This window comes from Lolium rigidum, chromosome 7 (assembly GCF_022539505.1).
Source record: "Lolium rigidum isolate FL_2022 chromosome 7, APGP_CSIRO_Lrig_0.1, whole genome shotgun sequence".
In the NCBI taxonomy this organism is placed as follows: Eukaryota; Viridiplantae; Streptophyta; class Magnoliopsida; order Poales; family Poaceae; genus Lolium; species Lolium rigidum.
The window spans coordinates 57544705-57565633 of NC_061514.1; the positions used below are offsets into that span (position 1 = coordinate 57544705).

The 20929-nt window shown below is 49.2% G+C and overlaps 3 protein-coding genes across 3 annotated transcripts; all 3 read left to right on the forward strand.

Moving 5' to 3' along the window:
- Positions 1-264: 264 nt before the first annotated feature.
- LOC124676226 lies at positions 265-4597 on the forward strand. The gene is made up of 13 exons (XM_047212299.1): positions 265-328; positions 453-562; positions 659-1701; positions 1866-2093; positions 2822-2929; positions 3025-3069; positions 3154-3249; positions 3324-3416; positions 3541-3654; positions 3741-3773; positions 3855-3905; positions 4000-4077; positions 4188-4597. The coding sequence occupies exons 3-13, from the start codon at positions 670-672 to the stop codon at positions 4194-4196; spliced, it is 1887 nt and encodes a 628-aa protein (XP_047068255.1). The 5' UTR covers positions 265-328; positions 453-562; positions 659-669; the 3' UTR covers positions 4197-4597.
- Positions 4598-14853: 10256 nt separating this feature from the next.
- LOC124673809 (ubiquinol oxidase 1a, mitochondrial-like) lies at positions 14854-17313 on the forward strand. Its single transcript, XM_047209849.1, has 4 exons — positions 14854-15264; positions 15430-15558; positions 16350-16838; positions 16955-17313. Exons 1-4 carry the CDS (start codon positions 14947-14949, stop codon positions 17012-17014), a joined length of 996 nt encoding a protein of 331 aa, XP_047065805.1. The 5' UTR covers positions 14854-14946; the 3' UTR covers positions 17015-17313.
- Positions 17314-18065: 752 nt separating this feature from the next.
- On the forward strand, positions 18066-19949 carry LOC124671393 (glucan endo-1,3-beta-glucosidase-like). Its single transcript, XM_047207768.1, has 2 exons — positions 18066-19437; positions 19539-19949. Exons 1-2 carry the CDS (start codon positions 18066-18068, stop codon positions 19562-19564), a joined length of 1398 nt encoding a protein of 465 aa, XP_047063724.1. The 3' UTR covers positions 19565-19949.
- The last annotated feature ends 980 nt before the right edge of the window (positions 19950-20929 follow it).

Sequence of the window (20929 nt, forward strand, 5' to 3'; positions counted from 1 at the left end):
ATATTCCAGTACGAAACATGCTTTTGGTGGAGATTTGAAGTTTGGGGGCATTATCTCCACTAATCTCCCTTAAAGCTCTAGTACCAAATAATGTCTTAGAGGTGGCAATTGCTATAAATTCTACAGAAAAACAGGGGCAGGAAAAAAAGGGAGAAGAAAAGATTATGATCTAACATCTCTCGATGACTAGTCATTATCGGATAGAAGAATTTCGGTAGTACTAAAATATTGACTCTTAAAAACCCGATAGAGAACAACGCGACGCACACGCTTCTACTCCTATCTCGCTTCCGGGTCCCGACCCAGGCGGCGTCGGCGGGTACTCCAGGTTAGGGATTCAGATCTTAATCTTCTTCTTCGTTCGATTAATTGCGCCCCCAAACTGCCGCTTCCTCCCGCACGATTCGTGCCTCCGAGTTTTCTTCTATAGCGTTTTGTCTTCCTTTTGTCAGATCGATTCGTTCTCTCTGGCAGCCGCCTCCGCCGTGGTCGCCGTGGTCGCCGTGGCCCTCCTTCTAGCGGGGCGAAGGAAGTTTCTCCTTGCCACTCCCGCACGCCGCCGGTACCCCTCTGTGGCCTAATACCCCAATTTTTTGTTCTCCGGATGTCTTTATAACCGTATATTGGTTTCGATGTTGTCTGTTCATCTGTTGGTTAGGGTTTGGAGAGATGCAGTACCACGTAAAGAACAAGGCGGCTACGAGCGCGATGCCCTCACGCGGAAAGGACACGGCGGCTACGAGCACGATGCGGCCAAAGCATGCCTTTGCAGACGAAAACTTATCACAGGCGCTGTTAGCATCTTCCGAACATGGAATCCAACGAATGTCGTTGAATAGAAATTCGTCTTTGACGCAACAGCTTCGTGCAAAGGAGATGGCAAACACAGGCTTAAGTTGTGGGGTTTCACAAAAGCACATTGGAAAGGAGAGATCGCCATCGTTGGGCATGGGCTTGTGTGGAGAGGTGTCACAGAAGCAAAGGGAGAAGGTGGATACAGGCTTGATTCCAAAGAAGCATAATTCGAAGGAGAAGATGTGCCCCCCTGGACCTGTCAACATGACTGCAGCACGTGTTGCCGGAGAGAAGAAGCAGCACACGAGAAGCAATAATGCAAAGGGGAAGATGTGCCGCCCTGACCAGCTCCACCAGCATACACGGGGTATCCAGGGGCCTGTCAGCATGCCTGAAGCGCGTGTTGCCGCAGAGAAGAAGCAGCACAAGAGAAGCAATAATGCAAAGGAGAAGATGTGCCATCCTGACCAGCTCCGCCAACATACACAGGGTATCCAGGGGCCTGTCAGCATGACTGAAGCATGTGTCGCCGGAGAGAAGAAGCAGCAAACGAGAAGCAATACATCCTTTCCAACAAAAAGAACCACTCCACAACTCAAATCACGAGCGAGTTCCCGCTGCTCCAACGCCTCTACCAGTCGCCCTGTCGATCCCCACGACCGTGGCAACACTGCTGCAGCCCAGGAGCAGAGACAATCTGCCGTGAACAAGACGGCTAAAGATATGGAGGCCATAATCCAGAAGCTCAACGAGTTGGGATTGGGAGACGATATCAGCTTTGAGGAGAACTATGGATACCTGATGCAGCTGCCCAAGTACACCCATATTGGTACTAAAATTAATTCGGGTATAAATAGCCATTATATGGAAATCCGACATGCGGTGTATCGCATCAGATCCTTCAAGGTTACATCCATCCATGCTTCTGTTTTTATATCATCAAACGTCATTCATTCTGTAGATGTTCCATGTGAATTTACGTCATTTGTCGTATCCTATTTACTTATGCTGGTTTGCTAAAGCTCCCATCCATATCTGATTTGTTATTATGCCGATGTCATTGCTTGCAGCTGTCACAAAATGTGTCCAAGTATGAGTTATGCCGTGATGAACTGCTAGACTGCCCTATGGATCTTCTTGAAAAGGAGGAATTTCCTTCAGATTTCCTTGTTGATATGGATTATTTTAAGTTCTTCCAGCAAGAGGGTGTTTTGGACTGGTACTTCCACCCTAAACTCTGCAAGATTGCAGGCCTGGATGACTACCAGCGTCTAGTCCCCCGGAATCACTGGAAGCATGTACGTACATACATTGATCATCTAGTGTTCCTGTGATCATTTAATTGCAATCACTGTTACACTGAGTTAGTAATGGCTAGTTAGGGACTATCTGTCAGAGTTTCGAAATGATAATATAGTTTATGATACATTTGCTGGGTGTTTAACTCATTTCCTTACATGAGCCAAATATGCTGGAAAATGTAGACCATCAAATTACTGGCCTGTGAGAAAACGTCTAGTTGACTATTTAAAGGAAATGCCAATCCAGGATATGTTTCTTTCCACTTTATTGCATTTCTAGACTCTCATTGTTTTTTAATAAAGCAGTTATATGCATTTTTCCTGCTGGAAACGGTAAATTCAAATTGTGTCTTAATAAGTTTATTTAAGAGGAAGTACTCCCTCTGGCCCGTTATAGTTGTCACGTGCGAGGTGTTGTGTAAAGTACGTCCATCAGCCAGCATCAATTAATTAGGGTCAGAGGTAGTAACAGATTTATTTTCTTGATGAATACTAGTATTCCCTCTGATCCGTAATACTTGTTGTAGTTTTTTATTTATTTCAAATTTGGTTTAAAACCACGACAAGTATTATGGATCAGAGGGAGTACATTTTTCTAGTCCTTTATCAAACCTTGTTTATTTGTTGCTCCTGTTTTGACATTTTTTTATTTAAGTCATATTTTATTTGTTGTTCTAAAAACATTAGAAATCATGTGCTTCCTCTTTCCTTTCATTTCGATGTAGGATGCTTACGAGTACGCTAATTGGAGTGGGTACATGGAACACTTCCATACCTATGAGACGGAGCATGAATACATCGAGTACTTTGAGACATTATTAAGTGAACTTAAGGTATGCATCCTAAAGGCAAGCAAGACTAGCTTTCCTGCAATGATTAGATGTTTGTTAGGGGACTAATAATCTCTCTTTTTTAAATCTTTATACAGTGGTTGGAAAATTGTCTACCGATTAGGCGTACGGCATCTGCTATTGTAAGTATATGGTAACAAAAAAATCATGGAACGGCAATGTTTCTATACATATTGCAGCACCATGGTAATGTCTCTGTTCTTTAGGCAGACAGAATATGCACCAGAGGAATTTATCAAGCAACGAAGATCGCCACTCGCTTTTCGAAGATGACAAGTCATTTGGCTTTTTTTGGCTTCTACGTATGATACCTAACACACTCGCTAATTTAATGTTGATGTACTTTGTATCTAACAGTTTCATTATTTCGATGAAGGAATGCTTTACTTACATGAGCATTGAGGCTACTTGGTGTGACGGGTCTGATGATCTCTTTTTCGAGATATGGAAGCGGGTCGCCCAAGAAAAGGTTAGACTGAAACCCAGTCTTGTGCACACTTGTCAAGTATCCATGTAATTCTGATTGATCCGTGATGTTAATGAACTCTGTAAATTTATGCTATGTAATGCTTGTTTTCCTCAACAATGCACAGGAGAGTCTCAGAGATGCTGTGAAGGAAGTCTATAAACTGAACAAGTTTTTCTCACGGCAGGATTTCATGAAATATACCGTAGAGGAGGATGACTTAATCATACTGGAAAAGGGGGTAGGCACTTGTACGCAATTATTTTACAAGTCTTCACATTGGTAACATGCATGCTTACCTCTTTGCTTCTTCTTCTTTCTTTTCAGTTTCAGACTTGCATGAGAGGCGTTACCAAGGATGTAAGTGCTGTGGTATCCATGTTCGATCCAGTTAATTATATATTGTCATATTTGATCTGACTTCATGTCTACGTGCCTTAGGTATCAGAGGATGAGGCTCGGGAGTTGATTGCAGAAGCAGTTAAAAAGAAGGTACTGTGCTTGTATGAAGTTGCATCTAAGCTATGTACATGCTTGTTTTTAAATACACTGTTGTGCTAAACTGAAATTCCTTTATTTCCTTCAGAGGATAAAACCCAAATTCTATCGTGAGTATATCAAAAAGAAGATGGACATTGCCCGATCTATAGGATTGATCCCCATGGTATACTATCCTAATCTTGTTGTTTACTGTGCGCAATTTGATATTTTCATTTTAGATAACCAAGTTCTGCTTGCGTCTTAGCGATCATATGATTTACCTTTGCATTGCAGGAGGACTGAAAAGATGGCTTCAGGAGCTTCCATTTCTTCAGGATGCCTTTCTTGGGTTTCATGTGCTTTTGCTGCTGCAATGAAGCAGAGGGGGAGTACCAGACTTGTAGCAATGAAGTAGTACTCCTAGTTTACTAGATGGATGGTTTGCCGGGTGTGTTCCTACTTCCTACAGCCTACTGGATCATGTGATGTTTTAGGTGTCACTTGTCTGATTGTCTCCAGTGGTGTCGAAGAAGATGTCAATAAATTAATTAATTAATAAATAAATTAATTAATTAAATAATAACTGCTGACCTTTTTTTAGTGAAAATATTGCTGAGCTGCACTGCTATTTTTCACGGGGTCAAATTGCTACCAGGCCACCCGTGCGTTACATTGGCCGTAGTCTGCCACTCTCCTGTTAGGATTGCTATTTGCTCCCAATTTCCTTTTTTTGTATATATAGCAAATAGAATTTGAGTTGTAAAATTGATGATGTGGCAGCCACATCAGCGAGAAAGCAGACAACGGGACAGAAAAGATCTAGCACTAATTTTAGTGTTTTGTACGGTCGTGGATGCAAAATAGTTTAGCGTTTAAATCAAGTTGCGCATCTGGTTGCGCGCGCGCCTAGGCTGGCTGTTCATGTGAACCGACAAAAAGTTGATAAACCACCTACAAATCATGCTTATCAAATAAAGCCGACACCGAGGTGTGTATTTTGTGTGTGTGTATCTTACTTGATTAAGGGATTTGTACCCTGTAACTTTGAGATTGAAGATATAGAAAATAAATTTACTGAGTATTTGAACTTTTCCAAATGAAAAAGCGCGATCAAACTTTCAAACTTTGAAATTAAGGGCTTTCTATCCCCCAAAACCATTCTCAAACCATCATACTCAATTTCGAATATGCAAATTAAATTTCAAGATCGAAATAGTCAAATTAACAGAAGACGGCGGTGCCAAGAAAATAAAAGAGACATGGACACGAAAGATCGAATTGATTGCTGATACAAGTACAAGCGTGGTGAGAGAAGCATTATCCTCGGCTTATGATTCTTCGTGTGGCAAACACAAGGCCACCAAGATCATTACCACTCGTAAGCAAGATCCCGGGATTTTTTTCGATAAAGGATGCTTTCATTACTTTTATAAGCAATTACATCCAGCCTCTGCATAACCAGGATGCACACAGCCGTTTATGTTGTCTCAGGTTCGAAAATGATAAAAACAAAAAACTAGGCGAGATACATATCAGGATGAAACATATAACGCCTAAGAAGAAGGTGGGGCATCTATCCGTAGACTATGCTGCCACCCATGTTGGGAAAAAGTATCCCTCGCCGTGGCCTCCAACCGTGTACAGACCTCCGTAAACAGGTCTCGGTTCTCCACTCGCTGAAGAGGTAACCACGAACGGAGAATACCCGTACATCCGTAGATGACCTGCAACAAAGAGCAATTTATATCATTAAAAATCTTGTCATTTCTACATAGCCAAAGCGCCCAGATAACTGCTAGCGCCCCCACCCTAAGAAGCAACTTAAACCTTGAATCGACACCATGAAGCCAATTACCAAAGACATTGGCAACACTAGTCGGAGGATACAGGGTAGATGCTACTTGAATGACTGACCATATAGATCTCGCGAACTGGCACTAGAAGAATAAGTGCTTGATTGTTTCGTCCTGATGACAGAAAACACATCGAGTACTCCCATGCCAATTACGCTTAACAAGATTGTCTTTGGTGAGGATTACCCCTCGACGAAGATACCATCCAAAAAAATTAATTTTTAATGGTATCTTCATCTTCCAAATCTTTTTATTATTATCAATTGGTAGATCAGAAAGAAGGATCGCGTTGTAGAAAGATTTCACAGAGAAAGCACCATTGGCATGAAGGTTCCATCTAAATTCGTCCGGTTCGTCCGATAATTGAATATCCCCGAGCCGTTGAATTAAGGTATTCCATGCCGCAAGTCTTTGTCCAAGTAAAACCCGTCTGAACGTCACATTCGAGGGTGAGGTAGCCATTACGGTAGCAATGGTATCACCTTGACGACGAGCAATCCTATAAAGAGCTGGATACAGTTCACTTAGGGGTGCATTGTCAAGCCAAGCATCTTCCCAGAAACGTATTTGTGCTCCATTTCTGATTGTGAAAGTGCCATGGCGAAAAAATTCATTTTTTGTCGCCATTAGCCCGGCCCAGAAGTGAGAATCCCCTGGTTTCCAAACCATTTGGGATAATGTCTTCGAACCGATATACTTTCGCCGAAGGATAAACTGCCAAGTCCCATCCTCAGTGAGGAGCTTAAACAGCCATTTTCCCAATAGGGCCGAATTCTTGACTGCCAAATCATGAACTCCAAGCCCACCTTGGTCTTTGGGACTACAAACTATACTCCACTTAACCAGTCGATATTTCTTTTTCTCGCTGTCCCCTTGCCAAAAGAATCTGGATCGATAATAATCGAGTTTATGCAGAATTCCTTTTGGTAGGATGAAAAATGATAACATATACAGTACCATATTTGTGAGTACCGAATTAATGAGTACCAATCTTCCACCTAGGGACAGCAACTTGCCTTTCCAACTACTAAGGCGTTTTTGTAGTCTTTCTTCCACTAATTTTCATTCCGCGATTGTAAGTCTCCGATAATGAATCGGAATACCCAAATAACGAATCGGAAATTGGCCTTGCCCACAACCAAACAACTCTGTGTACAGAGCCATATAATTTTGGGCATCACCGAAACAGAACAATTCACTTTTATGGAAATTGATTTTCAATCCTGACAATTGCTCAAAAGCCGCCAAGATTAATTTCAAGTTTTGAGCTTTTTCAAGATCATGATCCATAAATAGAATTGTATCATCGGCATATTGAAGTATAGATAAGCCACCATCAACTAGATGTGGAATCACTCCTTCAATCTGGCCATCAGCCTTAGCCCTCTCTATGAGTATAGCCAGGATATCCGCTACAATGTTAAACAACATCGGTGATAACAGATCCCCTTGGCGTAACCCTTTTCGTGTTTGGAAATAGTGACCGGTGTCATCATTAACCCGGATTGCGACACTACCTCCATACACAAAATCATTTATCAGAGCGCGCCACTCGGAGAAAAACCTTTCATCCCGAGTGTTTGCTGTAGAAACGACCACTTGACTTTATCATACGCCTTTTCAAAATCTAGTTTTAAAATAACCCCATTTAATTTCTTAGAATGCATCTCATGTACCGTCTCATGCAAGACCGCCACTCCATCAAGGATGTTTCTTCCTTGCATAAAGGCCGTCTGTGATGGCTGGACTACATGATCCGCAACCGTATTAAGTCTAATGGTGGCCACTTTCGTGAAAATCTTGAAACTTACATTTAATAGGCGAGATAGGTCTATATTGTTGAATCCTTTCTGCCTCATTAACTTTCGGTAACAAGATTACTTCACCAAAATTTAGACGAAATAATTCTAGTTGTCCAGAGTGTAGGTCACTGAACAAATCTAGAAGGTCCGATTTAATCGTGTCCCAGAAAGTTTGATAAAACTCAGCTGGGAAACCCTCAGGACCCGGTGCTTTGTTGCATTCCATTTGGAAAACTGCCTTCTGAACTTCTTCCTCAGTATAAGGTGCGGTTAGTAGACCATTTTCCTCAACGAAAACTTGGGGTATATCGGCCGTTAAATCCTCATTAAGAGAGAAAGTACTTTCCTCCGGAGGACCAAACAAGCCTTTATAATAATTAGTAATGTACGATTTGAGCTGCTCATGGCCTTCAATCACCCCTTCATCTTGAGTGAGAGAATGAATACGTTTTTTCCGATGTCTCCCATTGGCTAAAGCATGGAAATATCGCGTATTTGAATCTCCCTCTAAAATGAACTGGGCTTTGGATCGCTGGTACCATTTGAGTTCCTCCTCACGAAGAAGACTCGCCATCTGCGCATTTGATTGATTTTTGAGTTCAATCTCCTGCGTCGACAATGGTCTAACCTCCGCAAAAGCCTCAAGCTCATCAATAACATTTGATAAGCGAGCCTTCTCTTTTTTAAGGATACCAGCCGTGTGGGCAGCTCAACCACATAGATGTTTGCGCATTGACCGCATCTTATTGTTCCATCTCAGAATTGGAGAGCTGCCTCCGACCGGTCTCTCCCAAACCTTCTTAACCATATCATGAAAACCCTCTCGATGTAGCCAACCAAGTTCAAATTTGAACGGCCGCTTACACACAGGACGGGGATCCCCAGTGGTTAGAAGGATGGGGGCATGGTCAGACAGATTTACAATACGTTCTAGTGCACGGACAGACACCATAGGGTATTTATTTTCCCATTCGGTGTCCATCAACACGCGATCTAGCTTCTCGTAAGTGGGTTCAGGCAAGCTGTTGGCCCAAGTAAACTGTCGACCAGACATGAACACCTCCCTTAAATCAAGACTGTCAATGACAGCATTGAATAGAAAAGGCCAATGTCCATCAAAGTGGCCTTTACTTTTCTCGTGAGGAAATATAAACAAATTAAAATCGTCTCCGATTAAAATCGGATAGGGATTATCTTTTGTAAGATTTACCAATTCACGTAAAAAGTCAGCCTTAAACGCATCCTGAGCGGCACCATACACAGCGACCAGACTCCACTTGAACCCGTCTGCTTTATTCTGAATGTCGAGCTTAATGTGATACTCTCCATCAGAACTAGCTAAGACAGTCATGGTATCAATACGGACGTCAAGTAAAATGTCACCAGATCTACCACGAGGTGGGCGAGAAAACCACTGAAAGTTAATTCCGCCTGACAATCGGTCGAGAAAACTTTGTGTGAAATTTCGCCTACCCGTCTCCGATATAGCAATGAATTCTAAATCATAATCTCTACAACCATCGGCAATGTGAGAATGCTTAGCCAAGTCACCAAGACCTCTGCTATTCCGAAACATGCCGTTCATCGAGAAACTATTTTGGATTTAGACTTTTTGCCATATCTACGAGATTTCTTTCCAGCCGATGATCTAGAACCACGTTCAGAGGCAGAGAGGTCATAAACTGAACTAAGCTCTGAGTGGTCTAAATCAACTTCTGTCACACTTCCAACTAAAGCCGAGAGAAGATGACCATCTAGGATGCCATCATCTTCGTCATCGTCAACAGTGGAAGTAGCCAGCTCAGTGGATCCATTTGGAGCAACCGTTAAACGGTCAAGCTCCGTCTGTCTCAACACATGAGCTGAAGCTAAAATCTCATCCAAACCTCTACCCAAAGATATACCTACACTACTCAAATTCGAAGAAATTCTAGTATCAGAAAAAGAAGTGAAAGACTTGGATGAAATTCTAGTACCTGCCGTGTCGAGGTTCTTTTCCGCCCTGCGCCGCATAGCCCTCTGCATCACGTCTTCATCCGTAGCCTCCACACCATCCTCCGTCGTAGCAAACCTCCCACTCCTCCTCACCGGCGGCTGCGCAACTGGTGGAGGAATAGTGGGTGGAGGTTGCAAGACGGGGGCAACTGGCGGAGGCGGAGACAAGCGCGGTGAAGATGGCGGTCCAGACGCTGGTGAAGAAGATTTCGATGCAGGGGTAGATGGCGATGAAGCCCCCTGCACCGAACCCGACCGCGACGCCGAAACCCCCCTAGGCGGAGAGGGCGCCTCACAGGGGACCGGCTGGGGCGCCTCCCCAACCAGTCCTGCTCCTCCACCTGAGGCGCACGGGGCGAGGACGGCGCCACCCCAGGCCCGCCGCGCGGCGACGAAGCACCCTGGCCAGAGGCCGGCTGCTGCCTAGGCGCGCAAGGGGCTGCGTGCTGTCCCACCTTGCCTGTGGCCGGCTGCTGCAGCGCCATCGAGACCGGGGGCGGTGGCTGCTGCCCCTCCGTGCCGACGACCTGCTGCTGCGCCGCAGAGCCCCCGGCCAGCTGCTGAAGCCCCACCGGACCATGGGTCTGCTGCTGCGTCGCCGCATCAGCGGCAGGGAGCTGCGGCAGCGCCGAGCCCAAGGCCGGCTGCTGCTGCTCCACCACCACCGCGGCGTGGCGCTGCATCCCCGAGTCCGACGAGCCAACCGTCGAAGAAGAAGCCCTCTGAAGCCCCCTCTCCGTCTGAGGCGTGGTAGAAGACGGAGTGGGAGCAACGAAAGGACCACCGAGAGGAGTAGAAGACGAAGACACCGGGCGAGTCCTCCCCTGCATAAAAGTCCGAACACGCGACGGAGGCGAAGTTGCCACCAAGTGTGGCGACACCGACAAAGCTCTAGCCACAATCGCCTTGCCCCTGTCTGTCGTCGGCGAGTGTTTAAACGGGGTCATGGCGACCTGAGTAACCGGTACCGAAGCTGTGCCAGAAGGAGGCAAAGATGCATGGCCATCAACGTCCATATGTGAGGCCCCTGGTGCCCCCTCTGCCGCGGCATCATCAAAACCATCATCGTCACCATGAGTCGCATCGTCCTCATCTTCACCCTTCCAAAAGAAAGGACGAAACCTAGGGTCTGGCTTGTACTCAGAAGACTCGCGGCGAAATCTGAATCTGTATCCATTAAGCTGTAAGCGAGCCAGCACCTCTAAGCATGGTGGTCCGTGTTTAGCCTTATCTTTCTCCAGAACAGAAGTATCTCTCATGGCCACCTGAATACGAACTAACCCTTGACTCCTCAAGGTGTACAAATCCACATCAATAGTAGTACCAATAAAAGTACCATCAGCCCATAGACCGAGGAAGTGACGTAGAGCATTCGGAACACCCTCGACATGCACCCAAACAGGCTCCATCACAAACTCTGGCATAACATCCTGCTGAGTCCAAGAAGAAACCATGGCCTGTGCATTAATCTTCAGCACGCTCATCTGCATACCGTCAATCCTCAACAAGTCCTCAGCGGTAGGGATCCCAATCAGGAAAGCGTTATTACCAAGAGGCTGCGCCTCCCACTTCCAAGTGGGGTTCCCCGGACACATGCGAGCCATGAGATTCTGAATATCTGCCGCCGCAACAGTCCCCTCCCATGACACCTGTACCAAAGCTGTAGGTGCTCCGCTGGATAACATCTGTGGCTTATAAACTGAGTCAGGAACCTGGAGATCTAGCGTGGCGTCATTACCGCAACCCACAAAAAAACTCATAGGTCTCGGGGTCTTCAGCACAGGGCAACGAATAGTCGGGTGTGCCCCAGAGTCACAAACTAAGCAGTAATGAGGAACCTTACAGTCCTTAGAAGCATGCGTGTTGACCGCGCACTTCCAACAGCGACCCGCCTTCTTCGGCTTCACCACAGGTGCAGTCGCCGCAGGTGCAGTAACCACTGGTGGAGCAATCGGCATCGACAGCGGTGCAGGAACCGCCTCCAACACTGGCGTAGGAATACCCGCCGGTTGCGGGTCCTGCATGGGACCCTGTAGCATAGCCGGCGGCACAACATTGCCACCTCCCGCTGTCCCTACCGCTGCGACAGGTTTCTTCTTCCTCCTCTTCTTCTGCTGTCCAGGCCGCGCCGGCGGGTTAACCTGCTGTGGTAAATGTGACACCACCGGTTGCTGCGTTGGATTAGAAGCGGGGAAAAATTGACCTTGAAACTGAGCATACTGCTGCTGCGGCGGGTACTGAGGGTACTGCTGCTGCTGAGGATACGGCGGCTGTTGAAGAGGCATGAAAGGAGCGGTCGGCATGCGCGGCTGCGGCGGGCGATACCCCACCTGGGGCCGGGGCGGCGCAGCAGGGGCCGGTGGCATGAGGCCCCCCTGCGGCCATCCTTGGAACCCCGGAGAGCCTTGGTACCCTCCGGCGACCGACGCAGCAGCCGCCGCCTGCGGGCGAGCCGGCGCCGGAGGAGCAGTCGCCGTCCCCGGAGGTACGGAGCGGGGTGGCCCGGCCATGGGACCTGAGGCGCCCGACGCCACCACGTCGACGAAAGAGCGACGAAGCGGAGCACGCACCAGGGGGCAGACGACGGCGAGAGGCTCGGACGTGGGTCAGGAGGAAGGGGCGGCGGCGACGATGGGAGCGAGGCGGCGGCGACGTGACTACGTTGCGAGCACGGACGTGTGATCGTATGATCGCATGCCGTCACGCCCCCACGTCTAACCCCTCGCTGCAGGCCCACCAGCGCGCGGCCCAATCTGGCCCAACACGGCCGCGGCCCAAGGCGCGAAGATCCCGCCGCGTCCGTTTGAAACGGAGGCGGAGAACTCGCCTCGCTCGCCGCCGGCAGGTGCGCATCACCGAGCGTCCGCCTCGCTCCCTTGGCGGCTGCGTCGAGGAAATCGCCGAAGACAGCCGGCGGCGTGAACCTCTTGGGGGGAAGCGGGCCTTTCCAGCTTTTTAGGCGCACCGGCTGCCGCGGAAGCCGCCTCCCCGGCGGCGAGCTAGAGAGAGCTCGGCGAAGCTTCGCAGAAACGCGCGGAGGAGACGACGAGCGTGCCCGCGGCACAGCCTCCGCCACCGTCGATGCATTCCTCCCCCAAGACCTGGTCGCTGCCGCAGGGAAGCCGATCTTCACCCAAAAGTCCTCCAGGAGCGCCGCGCGATCTAGATCCTTGTCGATCGGCAGCACCTCCGGATCATCTTCAAGGCCAGCCCACGCCACCTCCTCCGCCACCGAACACCCATCCTCCATGCCCAGGTCATCGAGCGGATCGAAACGGCCGCTTGACGGAGAAGGGAACACCGTCGGAGGGAAAGAATGGCCAGGCCGCCGGCGAGCCAGTCGTACCGGAGTCCGCCAGGGCTCCACCGCCTCGGCCGGCGGCTTAGCCGCCGCCGCGGCCGTCGCCTTGGGACCTATCTGGTGGTTGTCCTGGTTCGGCAAGCTCGGTGCTTTCTGATCCCGGGATATGCCTAGCTTCCTACTAGCTTCTTAATCCATGCATGCATCAGTAGTGAACTTAGTCACGTTTCTCTATCATTGCCTCATTTGACTTATTCTTTCTTGGCCCGCAAGGAACAGGGGATCGGATAGGTAATTCGGCATACCAGAATACATCTCCCATTTCGCTTTGTTTTCTTTGGGCTTGATCTTTGGGACCGTACAATGCATGTGCCACTTCCAGTGTGAAAGGGCGCCAAACAGAATATTCCCCACCCTTCTTTTAAAACTTGTGTACTGCGGTAGTGTAGTACACTTGTCCCAAATCAAAACAAGTACGTCTACTACCTGAATGGTATACCCTTTATAAAAAAAAATTAAAATATGGCTTAGCAACCATTCTCCCACTAAGAATCAGCTAAATGAAGGAAAGCCGATGGGGATGGTGGTCGCGACGGTGTATCTCCATCTCCCACATGTCTTTTCGACCTTTAAAAAAAATCTTAATAGAACAAACTAATTCAAATATATATAACAAAGTTTTTCTTGCGAATAAAAGAAAACAAAGTTCATGTCCTACAAAACTTAATATTTTTTTCCAAAACTAAATGGTTAGTACTACCTCTATCCACAAAAGGATGTTTGAAGTTTGTTTTTTAGATGTATCTAGACACACCCAAATTTCGACATCTTTTTATGGACGGAGGGAGTATAAAGAAACTTGTTATTTTCTAAAAGTAGAAAATGGAGGGGAATATGTATCACAAGCGAGATTTGAGCCAAACAAATAGCTAAAACAAAGGTATACTTCAGTACTTTGCTATTCTATCTAGAATGAGTATCAGGGTTGACATACCCCTTCGTTCATGAGAGAAAGATGTAGGCGTTTAGAGTTCCCTTCCTTCTGTTGACTGTCACCATCCTCGCCTCATGTGGCCTTAGGGCAATGGATACGCGGTGGATCACACGGTTCTTGTCGACGGAATGGATTTCGTTTTTGTTGTTTTCTTCAGTCAGTTTAGGGTTTGTGTGCTACTCAGAAAGCCCACGTTTAGCCCCCGGTCCTTGTCATCGGTCCCTAAAAATAGAATAAAGTCCTTCCCGTCTAGTCCATGTCCCAGTGATGCGTCTAGAGTCGTTGGAGGGCATGTGCAGGCCTGTCTCTAGCGGATCTCGCTGGGTTTGGTCTATGTTCTTCCTGGTCTTCACTTCTCTTCATCGGTGATGGATTGGTGGCTGCTACTCTCGTGCGCTAGTTCTTTGGGGCCTTATCACGACGATTTTTTGTATGTGTACTACAACAAACTGTATTACGACAAGTTGTGTCGGGCTCTAGTAAGGCAGGAGCGAGGATGGTGACGCGTCTTTGAGTCGTTTGAGTGCTTGTAGTCATCGCTAGGTGATTGAAAGATTTGCTTGTAGTTTTTTTAGTTTTCTTATACTCCTATCGAGATTATGAATAGAATGGTGGATTTATTTTTGAAAAAAGAATCTAGAATGAGTTTATCAGCCATGTGACATGTGTTTACGCGTCTAACACGGAGGCCTATTTCGTGTCCTCCCCAAATATCACACACAGACTGCAAAGGTGCAAACATGTGAGCCTTTCGATTTAGTCACGCACAGGCTGTTTCCAGAAGGGAAAAAATAAAAATAAAAAAGAAAGAAAATCTCAACGACCAATTAATGCCCTCGACTTGGAGAAGAAGAAAAGACCCCCTCAGTTTCTGGGATCCCCCGGAAGCAGGACCGGCTCCCCCGTCACTGACGGCGCGGGCCCACCCCGGAACCTGCCCTGCCCACGCCGCCGTCTCCGCCCAATATAAAATCTCTCCCACGAAAAGTCCCTTCCTTCCATTCGCAAACCGCAACCCACCCACCACCACAGCAACAACACAAGCGCGCGTCGTCATCATCATCATCACGCAGCTGTTGCCAGATTTTGATTCGCGGGCGTCTCGGAGATGAGCTCCCGGATGGCCGGATCGGTCCTCCTCCGCCACGCCGGCCGCCGCCTCTTCTCGGCGACCGCGGCCTCCCCGGCGGCGGCGGCGAGGCCCCTCCTCGCGGGCGGCGAGGGGTCCTGGGCGCGGATGATGTCCACCTCCGCGGCCTCGCAGGCCAAGGACCAGGCGGCGAAGGCGGCGGACGCCGCGGCGGCGGCGGGCAAGGGCGATGGTGGGGAGAAGAAGGAGGTGGCCGTCAACAGCTACTGGGGGATCGAGCAGTCGCAGAAGCTGGTGCGCGAGGACGGCACCGAGTGGAAGTGGTCCTGCTTCAAGGTACGTACGCTCGCCGCGCGCGCGCGCTTTGCTTCCTCTGCTCCGCTCCGCTTCTCTGTTCTCGTTTCGCTCGCCGGTGATCGCCGGTTCGCCAGATCGGAGCGTCGTGTACGATTGTGAATTGACTTGCTGCGCGGTGTGTGATTGGCTTTGGTGTTGTTGCAGCCGTGGGAGACGTACACCGCGGACACGTCGATCGATCTCACCAAGCACCACGTGCCCAAGACCATGCTCGACAAGATCGCCTACTACACCGTCAAGTCGCTGCGCTTCCCCACCGACATCTTCTTCCAGGTTTGTGCATCCGCCCTGCGCCCTGGCCGGTTTAATTCTACGGATGGTTGGTTTCGTGTTGTTAGCTCAAGCTGTTTTTAACCTGTTTCGCCGAAGATAGGGCAAACGGCTCTGCCTGTGCATATTGGCATGCCATTAGGGAGGGGCAAAGTAGCATGGTCGCTGTCAAGTTTCGATTCCGCTTCCCTGCTTTTTTTAGATTAGATGGGTTCCCCTGCTTTCTGGGAAGACGCCGTTCTTTGAATTTTCTATCTTACGTGGATTCAAGCGAACCGAGTAGTATTTTATCTAAAATTTGTTGGATCGAGTCGTTTTTATATGCTGCACCAGATTAAATTTTATAGGCATAGCCGGCCGGGCGGTAAGAAGCCCTGACACTATATTCAGATAGAAGGTTACAGTGGTGACTCTGAACTATTTAGTCAAATACTGTGAACAGATATTAAATAATAATTGGGAAAAATAGCAACCTTGACATCACCACAAAGATGTTTGTAATTTGTTATCTACTCGTATTAAATATCTTATGATTTTTTATTGACTTGCAATGCACCAGCGAGGATACCATTTTATTTGTCATGTACTACTTCCTTCTAGTACCTTTTCATCATGATTTTTCTTGCACAGCTTCATCTTCTTGAGACCCCCCCTCTGAATTTCCGTCCTCCAGAAAAAAACAATTATGTTGTCCATTTCTAATATTAGCCTTAACTAAACAAACTGCCTTAAATATTTAAAGTACTCCGTATTGTTATTCTTGTGCAAATTCTGACCCTGCAAATTGGATGCAGAGGAGGTATGGATGCCGTGCAATGATGCTGGAGACTGTCGCGGCAGTGCCGGGGATGGTGGGCGGCATGCTCCTCCACCTTCGCTCCCTCAGGCGCTTCGAGCAGAGCGGCGGGTGGATCCGCGCGCTGCTGGAGGAGGCCGAGAACGAGCGCATGCACCTGATGACCTTCATGGAGGTGGCGCAGCCGAGGTGGTACGAGCGCGCCCTCGTCATCACCGTCCAGGGTGTCTTCTTCAATGCCTACTTCTTGGGCTACCTCATCTCCCCCAAGTTCGCGCACCGTGTCGTCGGGTACCTCGAGGAGGAGGCCGTCCACTCCTACACCGAGTTCCTCAAGGACCTTGAGGATGGCAAGATCGACAATGTGCCTGCCCCAGCCATCGCCATTGACTACTGGCGCCTCCCTGCCAATGCCACCCTCAAGGATGTCGTCACTGTGGTGCGCGCCGACGAGGCACACCACCGCGACGTCAACCACTTCGCATCGGTATGCTTGCTTTCTTCATCCATTTCTTCACCAGGATATGTGTATCTGTTTTGTGTGGATTGGTTATGAACTTGTGATGTACTATGCTAATGTGGTCTGTCGCTTGTGTTGTGCAGGACGTCTACTACCAGGGTATGCAGCTGAAGGCCACCCCTGCGCCGATCGGATATCACTGAGGCTGGCCGTGTTCTGCTGAGTTTTGCATCGCTACTAAGCAAATGAGTGTTCGTTTTGAAGGCAAAGCAAATGAGAGCTCTTTTAGCGGTATAGGAGATGTTGCAATTGTTGCTCGTTTTGGTAACTACTGAGTACTGAGAAATAAGCAGTGTGCTTGCGAGTTACTACAAATCTAGGATATTCTTGAACCATTTCGCTCTGAGATGAACCCTGTTTGGCGTATGCCACAATGTTTTCTTTTATTCGAGTACCTTGCTATGTACATATCCCCTTTTCATGCCTGACAAGTGCTAGTCTCTATTTGGCAAAACCTGATTCCTGTTACTTTTCTCTGCTGTCGTTGCATTTCTGTTTTGCAATGTACAATCTCTGCACTAGATTAGTCGTTAGCCCGATCGAGGGCAATTTGCAGTCTCCCCTTGCTATACAACAATGGAGTCTGTGCCGTTACTAGGCGGTTAGTGCATTATCACCACCTGTGTTATAACTAGAGATGAAAGTGGGATCCTACCAAAATCTTGCTTATAGTTCATCTTGTTATTTCTAGTGCAAATTTTAACATAAAAATAACACGATGAACTAGAAGTGGGAATTTTGCAAGATCACCTTACACACAACACTGTTGTGCAGTCAACCCAACCGTCGAACCACCCTGAGGATGGATTAGGCAGTTCAGGTGATTTGCACAAGAGGAGCATGAATGGCTCTTGCGAAACAGGAGTGGGAGGTTAATTTTCCTCCATTGTCAATTGTCATGTGCACGGTTGCTGTAATGCTGTGTGCATATTGGAGTTGCCAGTGTACACTAGCAGTGTGTGTGTGTGAAGAAAGGGACAAAGCTAGCATGCATCGCAAGGTAGAACAAAACAGAGGCAAGCAAAGAACAAGTTCATGAATATAGATAACTCAGAGCACAGGAAAAGAATCTTCTTCAGTTAGCAGCAGCCATCTCGAATCACACACCAGAAATATTCACATCGCACATCACTCTACTAGTACCTGCTGGAGTGCTGGAGCAGCAGCACACAGACGCACTATAGTCTGACGACAATGCTCGGGTCAATCTTCAGCATCCTGCTGTTGATCGCCGCGGCGGACGCGACCGGCATCGGCGTCACCTACGGCAGGCGCGCGACGAGCCTCCCGCCGCCGGTCGACGTGGCGCGCTTCCTCGCCCGCGACACCATCGTCGACCGCGTGAGGCTCCTGAACGCCGACCCGCTCGCCCTGCGCGCCTTTGCCGGCACGGGCCTCGCCGTGGACATGACCGTCCCGAACGCCGTCGTGCCACGCCTCGCGGGCAGCGTCGCCTTCACGCGGCAGTGGGTGCGCACCCGCGTCGCGCCCCACGCGGCGGCGGGCACCAACGTGTCGCGGATCCTCGTGGGCAGGGAGGTGATCTCGCAGGCCAACCGGACGCTGCTCCTCGCCCTCGTGCCGGCCATGCAGAACCTGCACGCGGCGCTGGTCGGCGCGTCGCTGGATGGTCAGATACAGGTCTCGACCGCGCACTCCCTGGGCGTCCTGGACGCGCTCACCACGTCGCCGTCCGCCGGGCGGTTCCGCGAGGGGTACGACGCCGCCGTGGTCAAGCCGCTCCTCGCCTTCCTGCGCGCGACGGGCGCGCCGTTCATGGTGAACGCGTACCCGTTCTACGGCCTCACCGACGACACCCCCCTCGACTTCGCGCTGTTCCGGGTGGGCGCCACGGGCGTCATGGACACTGGCTCCGGGCTGCTCTACACCAACGCGCTGGACGCGCAGCTCGACGCCGTGCACTCGGCGATGGATCGGATGGGCTTCGGGGACGTCGACGTCGTGGTGGCCGAGACCGGGTGGCCGTGGGCGGGGGAGGACTGGGAGACCGGCGTGGGCGCTGACCACGCCGGGGACTACAATAGGAATGCCATCCGCCACCTCGGGTCCGGCGTCGGCACCCCGCTCAGGCCGAACCGCACCTTCGAGGTCTCCATCTTCTCCCTCTTCGACGAGGACCTCAAGCCCGGCCCGCTGTCGCAGCGTCACTTCGGCCTGTTCCACGCCGACATGACGCCAGTCTACGACGCCGGCATCCTCGCCGCTCCGGAGTATGTTGGGCCAGTGAGTTCGAAGGTAACACCTGCGGCAGCGGCATCGGTACCGGCACCCGCGCCTGACGCGACAGCGGCGGACTCGGGCGGGCGGCGGTGGTGCGTGCCGGCGCCGGCAGCGGATGCGGCGGTGCTGCAGGAGAACATCGACTTCGTGTGCGGCCAGGGAGGCATCGACTGCAGCGCGATACGGCTGGGAGGCAGCTGCTACGAGCCGGACACGCTGCAGGCACACGCGGCGTACGCCATGAACCTCTATTTCCGAAGCAACGGAGATCACGAGTTCGACTGCGAGTTCGGTCATACCGGCGTCGTCACCACCGCTGACCCAAGTAAAACTTCTTCCTCTTTTTCTAAGCTGATGATGAGTATTTCACCTCTACTCATCGTGCCTTTAGTTACACGGAGACATGTTTTGGTTTTCTCATGGCAGGTTTTGGAGGCTGCAATTTCACATAAAAACAAGGGGACGACGTACCGATGCATCCGCAGGGGAAGAAGACCTGTGTTTATGTTTGTGTTCAACATGCTTCTTATTCAACTTTGTGCGTCAACATTTCATTAAAAAAAAGTGTGTGTGAACTTTCTTATAAATGATATAGTACCTCTCCGCTTTACTGACTAACATTTATGTAAATACACTACACACAAAAATGCGTCTAGATAGTCAATTAATATCAAATGGATGAAATATCTGCTAAGATCAATCTCCAGTGAAAAGCGCATTAACAGTTCGTAATTTAGAGAAGAATTGGGATAGAACTAGAGCAAGTGTAATAGTATGCTTATAGCTTGCTTAATTGATTTTTTTTTTTGTCTATGTAAAGGAGAGATACATGAAAAAAGTAAAGGGAGTGAGCTCTCATGATAAAGCCAGCTCCAACACATGCTCATAAGCATCCGTGACCGTGGGTCATATTGAGAATAAACAAGTGCAAGTATACTTGCCCTATGCCAGGGCGTTCCACGATAGTCACCTGGCTCGCGTGGAGTGGGCGTTGGCCTTGCTTTGTCTCAATCATTGTCCCACATGTTAATTGTTGGTTGATCGAGGAGGAGCCCGTATGGTGAAAAAATGTGTCACTCTTATTTCTCTCACAAGGTCCATGCTCCCTCTCGAACCCTACCCTCTCGTCCCACATTTTCTCGCGGCGGCGACGGCTCCCCAAGCAACTTCCGGCCACTATACCCTCTATCACGTCGTCATTGCTCTCCTTTGTATCCACCCTCGGATTGAACTCTCTCCGAGACATGATGACACTCCCCAGGATGAAACCCTGGAGCTGGCGGTGGTCTGATGCGTGAGGTGCTACACCGGACATGGTTGTTGGCGGAAGGACCTCTGGAGGTAGCGTAGCTCGACATCAACTGCGGCGACGGCCGGACATGTAGGCGCTCTCTCCTCTCCCTCGTCCCCACTCTTCGAACCCTAGCGCCACCCGCTTTTGGCCATCTCCTCCAGCTTCGTTGACCGGGAATCGGCCGACGCCGCACATATATTCCCACCCATGACCAAGCCCTACGACTCCTCTCACAACTTTTTCCTAAGCATGGAGGAAGGACGCGGCTGAACCTAGATAACGCACGGTGTGGAGAATGCCCCTCGATCCCACGACCCGCGTTGCTGCTCCAACCAGTGCTTTGGCTGCTGCTGGTCCATCCTAGGTTGCCCGCGTTTGACAATACAGATACGGATACATCGATTTTACAAAAAACACGAATACAAGGAGACGTTCTATATATATAATAAACATTAATATTATATATAAATTGATGATTCTATTATTGAATGATTTATAGGAATATAGGAGTATCAAAAGTTCT

Excerpts from the sequence above, each read along its gene's own strand:
- LOC124676226 (XM_047212299.1), top strand. The coding sequence starts at position 670 with ATGCAGTACCACGTAAAGAACAAGGCGGCTACGAGCGCGATGCCCTCA. Across the intron at positions 2,930-3,024 it reads CATTATTAAGTGAACTTAAG|TGGTTGGAAAATTGTCTACC; the intron begins GTATGCATCCTA and ends ATCTTTATACAG. Across the intron at positions 3,417-3,540 it reads AGCGGGTCGCCCAAGAAAAG|GAGAGTCTCAGAGATGCTGT; the intron begins GTTAGACTGAAA and ends AACAATGCACAG.
- LOC124673809 (XM_047209849.1), top strand. The coding sequence starts at position 14,947 with ATGAGCTCCCGGATGGCCGGATCGGTCCTCCTCCGCCACGCCGGCCGC. Across the intron at positions 15,559-16,349 it reads CCACCGACATCTTCTTCCAG|AGGAGGTATGGATGCCGTGC; the intron begins GTTTGTGCATCC and ends AATTGGATGCAG. Across the intron at positions 16,839-16,954 it reads ACGTCAACCACTTCGCATCG|GACGTCTACTACCAGGGTAT; the intron begins GTATGCTTGCTT and ends TGTGTTGTGCAG.
- LOC124671393 (XM_047207768.1), top strand. The coding sequence starts at position 18,066 with ATGCTCGGGTCAATCTTCAGCATCCTGCTGTTGATCGCCGCGGCGGAC. Across the intron at positions 19,438-19,538 it reads CGTCACCACCGCTGACCCAA|GTTTTGGAGGCTGCAATTTC; the intron begins GTAAAACTTCTT and ends TTCTCATGGCAG.